This window comes from Centrocercus urophasianus, unplaced genomic scaffold, assembly GCF_019232065.1.
Source record: "Centrocercus urophasianus isolate 14NV4802_14NV808 unplaced genomic scaffold, USGS_Curo_1.0 seq_765, whole genome shotgun sequence".
NCBI classification, from domain to species: Eukaryota; Metazoa; Chordata; class Aves; order Galliformes; family Phasianidae; genus Centrocercus; species Centrocercus urophasianus.
The window spans coordinates 31,232-37,794 of record NW_024885383.1 but is presented as its reverse complement, the minus strand read 5'-3'; the positions used below and the strand labels follow the sequence as shown (position 1 = coordinate 37,794).

General features: G+C 66.5%; 2 protein-coding genes across 3 annotated transcripts in view; one reads left to right on the top strand and one right to left on the bottom strand.

Moving 5' to 3' along the window:
- Nucleotides 1–289: 289 nt before the first annotated feature.
- On the bottom strand, nucleotides 290–6,180 carry ARFIP2 (ADP ribosylation factor interacting protein 2). 2 transcript variants are annotated; one of them, XM_042838336.1, is made up of 9 exons: nucleotides 6,101–6,180; nucleotides 5,429–5,536; nucleotides 5,236–5,344; nucleotides 3,964–4,074; nucleotides 3,086–3,201; nucleotides 2,722–2,943; nucleotides 2,254–2,411; nucleotides 1,992–2,166; nucleotides 290–1,742 (listed from the first exon to the last, which is right to left on the bottom strand). In XM_042838336.1, the coding sequence occupies exons 2-9, from the start codon at nucleotides 5,525–5,527 to the stop codon at nucleotides 1,587–1,589; spliced, it is 1,146 nt and encodes a 381-aa protein (XP_042694270.1). In that variant the 5' UTR covers nucleotides 5,528–5,536; nucleotides 6,101–6,180; the 3' UTR covers nucleotides 290–1,586. The 2 variants fall into 2 exon arrangements, with proteins under 2 accessions (XP_042694270.1, XP_042694269.1); XM_042838335.1 differs by lacking the exon at nucleotides 3,964–4,074.
- Nucleotides 6,181–6,269: 89 nt separating this feature from the next.
- The window catches only part of TIMM10B (translocase of inner mitochondrial membrane 10B), a 1,145-nt gene continuing 851 nt past the window's right edge, over nucleotides 6,270–6,563 (top strand). Inside the window, exon 1 of the mRNA XM_042838338.1 lies at nucleotides 6,270–6,348. Coding sequence (XP_042694272.1) covers nucleotides 6,307–6,348 — 42 coding nt within the window. The 5' untranslated portion in view covers nucleotides 6,270–6,306. The remainder of the gene's footprint in view (nucleotides 6,349–6,563) is intronic.

Here is a 6,563-nt window from a genome sequence, read left to right as displayed (position 1 = left end):
TCCACGGCGCTCTGGCCGGAGGAGGCGGCACCCCCCAGTGCTCACAGGGCTCCAGCCCACCACAGCACCCACAGCCAAGGCAGCAAGCCTGGTGTGTGCTGGGGAGCATGGGGAGCCCTGCTGCTGTGCCCCACAAGGGTCCCAGTTCGAGCCCCACAGAGGGAGCAGTGGGGCAGGAACTGCAGCCTGCAGCAGAACCAGCGACAGGCCTCCAGCAGCCACTGGCATCCAGGACCCCCCCCTACCCAGGTCTGGCTGTGCTGTGCACTGAGGGAACCACACCACATTATTCTGATCCACGCTATTTTATTCTGATCTGTACTGTTTTATTCTGATCCATATTGTTTTATTCCGGAGTCTTACAGAAGTGGGGAGGGAAGAAGGGGGTCAGACCTTCACCAGGAAACAGGGGGAGGAGGGCGTCCGATTCAGACATTAAATTACCAGGAATTAAATTAGCAAGAAAAACAAACCGTCTTGTCTCAGGAGAAAGTGCCCAAGTGCTGCACGTGGCCAGGGCTAGAAGCAACACTCAGCTGGAGCAGGATGAGCTCCCCCACCCCGGGGCAGCAGGCAGAGCCCCGGTGCTGCAACGCAGAGGCGCAGCCGCACCGCGCACGGACCGGCGGCGTCCTGGGATGCGGCCACCTTTGGTCCTTGGTTTGAGTCCCCACCCCCCCTCGGGGTGCCTGTGGGGCTCAGGGAGTGGGGCTGCCCACCTGCCTCCAGTGGGATGGGAGCGCAGCCCCCCGGAGAAAGCGGCCTTCAGCCCAAGGGCCGTGGCCAAACCCTCCTGCGTCCACCCATGGGAGCTGGCGAAGCCCCGGCCAGGGGCTGGGTGCTGAGGCCTGGGGACGGCCATCGCTGAGGGGAGTGTAGTGTGGGGGTAGGGGGACCGGCCAGGCTGGGGGAGTGCAAGAGCAGCTGCCTGGGAGCACCAGGGCTCAGCCGGAGGGGACAGGGCGGGCCTGGGGCTAGGAGCAGACAGGAGCCCCAGGACGGGACCCCGTCCACCCCTCTCAGGGTCCAGGAGGGGACCCGGGAGTCCCAGCGCCACCCCTCTGCAGCTTCGTCTTCATTCCAAAATAAACATTTTTTTGCTGGGGGGTGGTGCCACCTCCTGCCCGGCCCAGAGCAGCGGGGAAGGCAGCTGGGACACGTGGAGACACAGGACCTCCTGCACCACGGGGAGACGGTGGGAGGCCGTAGCACATCCCTGTCCCACAACGGTGCCTGGTGGGGGCTGAGCAGCCCAGCCCGGGGAGGGAAGCGTCTGGCCCTGCGGAGTCCTGGGAAGGCACCCACCATCCCACCGAGGGGTCTGCGCTGGGAGGGAGAGCAGGGCTGGGCAGGATGGGACTCTGCCGGGCCGGGGGAGCTCCCAGGCAGGAGAACGGGCCGCTCAGAGCTCCACCTGCCCCTAGCCAGGTCCCTGCCCCCTTGGTGCCCCCTGCTGCAGCAGGGCCGAGGTGCATCCCCAGCTCACCGCTCGTGGCTGCGGGCTGGCCCTGCGCCTGCGCTCACAGGTCCCAGTTACGGTCCATGGCTTCCCCGGCTGGGGCACGAGGTGGGGCAGGCTGGGGGGCTCACTGCTCCTCCAGCCAGGAGGGCTTCTCAGCACCAGGGGTCTTCAGCTTGATGTTGAACTGCTTGAGAGTCTGCTCCAACTGCTGCTGGTTCCCAGCGAAGTAGGCAGAGATGGCGTTGTGAAAGAGCAGGAGCTGCTTGTGCATCACCTTGATCTGGGGAGAGCGGGAGTCAGCACGCAGCCACCCAGCCCCACTGCCCAGCACCTCGGGACGGCAGGAACGGGCCGGGACAGGGTCTGCCCAGCTCAGAGCTGCAGCAGCCAGCTGGGAGGTGGTCACCCGCCCTTGCCCTCACAGCTCCCTGGAAACGCACTGAGCAGCAAGGCTGTGCAGCCCCCAAGGCAGGCCCAGGGACACGCGCGCACAGCAGAGCCCCGTCCCGTGCCCTGCGGCCTTCCCCACCTTGTTCTCCTCCAAGAACTTGAGCTTGATGGCCACGTCGGCGCGCAGCTTTTCGTACTTGTCCTTGTGGCTCTGGAACTGGCTCTGGGCTGCGTCCAGCCGGCACAGGGTGCTGGCATCCCGGGGGCCCATGCTCAGCTCCTCCAGGTCCGTGCGGTACGCATCGTACTCCAGCCTGCGCAGGAACCCCGGCAGTCAAAAAGCGACAGAGCGGCGCCCCCAGCACCCGCAGCCAGGCCTGCAGGCCACACTGCTGTCCTACCTGGCCGTCTCGTACTGCTTAACTGTCATGAGCGTGTCCTCCATGGTCTTGTTTACCAGCGTGTTGATACTGGACACGAAGAAGTTAACAGCTCCCAGTAGCGTTTCCCCATTCTTGCAAAGCAGTTTCTGTGTTTCTGCATTGTAACCAAACTCCTCCTGGTGCGGGGAGGAAGGTGGGTGAGGAGCCGGGCAGCACAGCCCGCGATGCCCCTGCCCTCCTATTGCCTACTGCCTTGCCCCAGCCGTGCCAGGAAGAGCCAGCGGCGAAAGCCCCCCACCTCTCCCCAGCCCCACACCGGCCACAAAGCGTGTCTGCCCTCAGCCTCCTCCCGCCTTCCCTCACGTGCCCAGGGGTGCCGACCCGTGGTGCTGCCCAGGCCGTGCTGCAGAAACCCCGGGGTCAATTTGTTTCTCCTTCCCCGGCCCCGGTACACACAAGGCACGCGCCACAGCCCCCCCGGGATACCTGCAGCTCAGGAGACTTCTGGCTGAGGTCCGCAAAGGCATCCCCCAGGGCGTGCTGCGTCTGCACCAGGCTGTAGAAGTGGTTGGTGAGAGCCCGCGCCAGCTGCAGCACGCACTCGTACTTGCGCTTGGTTTCGCGCAGCAGCTCGATCTGCGTCTCCAGCTCCAGGTCCACCGTGCGGGAGCCCCGGCCGAACCTCTCAGAGAGCAGCTGCTTGGTGCACTGCGGGCAGAGCGGCGGTCAGGCTCCGCTCCCTGCCCAGCCCCAGGGCTGCACTGGCACCCAGATGCGCCCCCCCTGCGCCGCAGCTCCCTCAGCCCCCGCGCAGCTCTGCGCCCCACTGAGCAGCCAGGCTGCGACGCACCTTGTACGTGTTGATGCCCCACTTCTTGACGATGTCAAACTTCTCCACGGCGATCCCACGGACAACCTCCTCTCCTCCCACCGGTGGGCCGGGGTGAGGCTGATGAAGCCCAGAGCCTGGAACACAGCACACCGACGAGACTCAGCATGGGGCCTGCACACAGGCTGGGCCGCCCGCCCCGCATCGCAGTGCCCTCACGGCCGGTGCTCCCAGGGCCAGGGCCTGACACAGCACGAGCAAAGCGGGCGCCTGCTGCAAATCCACCCTGGGCAGCCCCTCGTGATGCGAGCGAGCGGCGCCCCCCCGCCAGTCAGCACTGCTACCAGGCTCAACGGAGCCCTTGGTGCTGCGATTTGTCATCTGCCTGCAGCAAGCAGGACTCGACCTCTTGCACAGGAGAATCTGGTCCCCAAAACCTGCCTAGACATTGATAACCAAGGCCCCGGTGCTGACAGCAGTGGCTGCTGCCTTCGTGGCAGGTGCTGCCCCCCCATCTGCTTGCTGAGCTGCTGGCAGGGGCGGCCCTGCACACCTGGCCTTGGTGCTCCCGTGCTGGCAGTGCTCCTCGTGCTCCTGAGCACGGTACGGCTGGGGGAGAGGCCAGGCAGGCACACGGTGCATCCCACAGCCAGGCACAGCTCAGCCTCATTGCCTGGTGCTCCGTGGTTTGGAAGCTCCGTGCGTGACCTCAGCACAAGGGCCGAGAGTGGCCACAGCTGCCGGGGGAGGCACACATCCGGCTGCCCTCCACCACAGCGGGGCGGAAGCCGACCCTGAGAAACACAGCACACATCGGGCGCCTTAAGCCGGGGCCAAAGGCCCGAGCCTGAGACAGGAGGGCTGAAAGGCTGCGTGGCACCACGGGGCGGCTGCAGTACCTGCTGAAGCACCGGCCTGGCTGGCCATCCTGCTGGCGGCAGATGCACTGGGGGAGATGGATGGTCCTCGGGGTGAGTGAGGTTGGACAAGACAGCCTGGAAATGGAGGGGCTGGCAGGAGGTGAGCAGAGAGGGAAGAGGTGGGGCGGTGTGAAAGGCACGAGGGCAGGAACAACCGGGTCACAGGATGAGCGTGCAGGAAGGATGGCAGCAGGGGAGCAGACGAAAGAGTGGTGTGAAATCAGTAGGCACAGATGGCAGCTGGACAGACAGCATCGCAGCAGGGGCGCCCAGGCTCCTCTCCCGCTTCCTCCCCGTCCCCAGGCCGGCGTCAAGATGCCACCAGGCTGAGAGCTGGGCCAGGCCAGGGCTGACAGACACAGGGAACCACTGCACCACGTTCCCCCCGCCACAGCAGGCTATCAGCAAAAGCCCATCTCCCCTCAGCCTGTGTCGATTCACCTGTTCAGCCTGGCACAGCACAGAAGGGCCGTGGTGAAAACAGCTGTTTGCAGCAGATGGGCCAAACCGGCCAAGAGCTGGGACAGAAACTTGTGTGAAATGGGAACAGGGTGAGAGTGACAGATGGGGCAGAGCTGCTTTGGCTGAGCTCACTGTGGCTCCAGGTGTGAAGCACCAGCAGCTCCCCACAAGCCTGTAGATACCATCCCTGCAGCATGGAGCATTTACAGCCAGGCTCAGAAGTGCCCGAGGCTCCCAGGCTGGCAGCAACAGCAAAAATGGGGCATTAAGGCAGAGTCTGGGGCTCAGCACCCCTCTGCCCTGTCCCCCTCTGCCTGAAAGGTGTCTCTCGGGCACAGTCACCACAGCTCAGCCACTGCTGTGCATCTTCAGGGCTCCTCCCCAGGACCAGAAGGATGCCCAACAGCTGAGCCCATGCATCACAAACCAGGGCCTCAGGAAAGCAGAACAGCTCCCTCAGCGGAAGCCCTGCATCTACACAAGAGCCAGAAACCTCCACAGCTGCCTGTAAGCCTAGGGCACGTGTAGGGTAGGGGTGCAGCTGGGTGGAAGTCACAGCCCCACACCAGCAGCTGGGTGGCAGCAGTGCTGTGCACTGGGGCTGTGAGGAGGCTGTGACTGAGGACAGCCTCAGCTGGGAGCAGAAACACTGCGACTGGTCCTGTCCAAGGGTGCAGCAGGGTGGCCTGTGCTGTGCTCTGCTCCTCACTCCCAGCACCGAGCCCTTCCCTAAGCCCTCCACCCAGGCTCACACCTCTCACAGCCTTGTCCCCGTGGAAGCTGTTGTACCTTTGATGGCGCTGGTGGGGATGATGCCCTCAGCGGTGCCCCCGTAGCCGCCAGACACGATGCTGGTTTCGTTGAGGTTGGGCCCTGATACCATCACTTGCTGCAGGTCCTGGGGGAGCAGAGCAGAGAGTTGAGGCATAGGGACAGGCACCCGCTCCCTGGCAATGATGCGAGTCCCAGCCCAGCCCCACACCTGCTCCAGGCCATCGTCCTCAGGCAGGCTGCCTGCATCCCCGTTGCTGCTGATGGGGATCTCCATGGTGGCAGCTTTGCTCATGATCCCATCCGACATTGTCAGGGCCTGCAGGGATGCAGAGGCTGTGCACGGGGCCGGGCCGCTCCGTGCCTCCTCGTCCTGCCGAGGGAGGGCCGCGCACCCTACAGTTCCTGGCGCGGGGCCCGGAGCCGGAGCCAGGAGCCACGTCCGCAGTGCGAGGCAGGGCCGCGGCCGGACCGGTCAGACTGGATTCCAAGCATCAGCGCACGCTCTGGGCCGGCCCCGAGCGCCGTTACCTCGAGCTGAGCCCGCGGCCCGAGGCCAGCACGAAAAAAGCTCCGGGCCCCTTCCGGGGCTCACAGCCGCCGCTCGGACCCCAACCGAGGCACGACCCCGGGGAGGCGGAAGAGGAGCAGGAGAAGGAGGAGGCTGCGGCCGGCGGCGACCCGAGCATCCACGGCTGCCAACACCAGGCAGCACCGGATCGGGGCCCGGAGCCGCAGGGCCGGGTTTCTCACAGCGCGGCCTCTGGCAGAGCCGGCTCCATTCGGCGGCCCCGGGGCTCCCAGACCGGCGCCTCCCGGGACCCGGCGCGGCCACCCGCAGCCCCGGCCTTTACCCCGGCCCTCCCGACTCGGCCTCGCCCACCTGCACCGCCCCGGCCCCGCTGGGCCCCCCGACCCGGAGGCTCCGCTGCCCCGATCTGTTTCGGCCCGGACGCGCCGGAAGCAGCGTCAGGATCTGCGCGGGGGGCGCCGGGAGACGGAACCGGAGGTGACGTCAGATTTGGCGCCCCGGGCGGAAGTGCCGCGGGGCGCGTGCGCGTCCTTACCGGAAGTGCGGCGCAGCGCGGCATGGAGGCAGCAGCGGCTGAGCAGCAACAGCAGCTCCGCAGCGTGAGGGCGGGGCGGGATGGCGCTGGGTGGGGGGAAAGCGGCTCGGCTCGGCCAGGCCCGGCTCGGCTCGGCTCGGCTCGGCTCAGCTCAGCTCAGCTCAGCTCAGCTCGGCTCGGCCCGGCCCGGCCCGGCTCGGCCGTGCGGGCCCTGTGACCGTGCGGGCCCTGTGACCGTGCGGGCCCTGTGACCGTGCGGGCCCTGTGACCGTGCGGGCC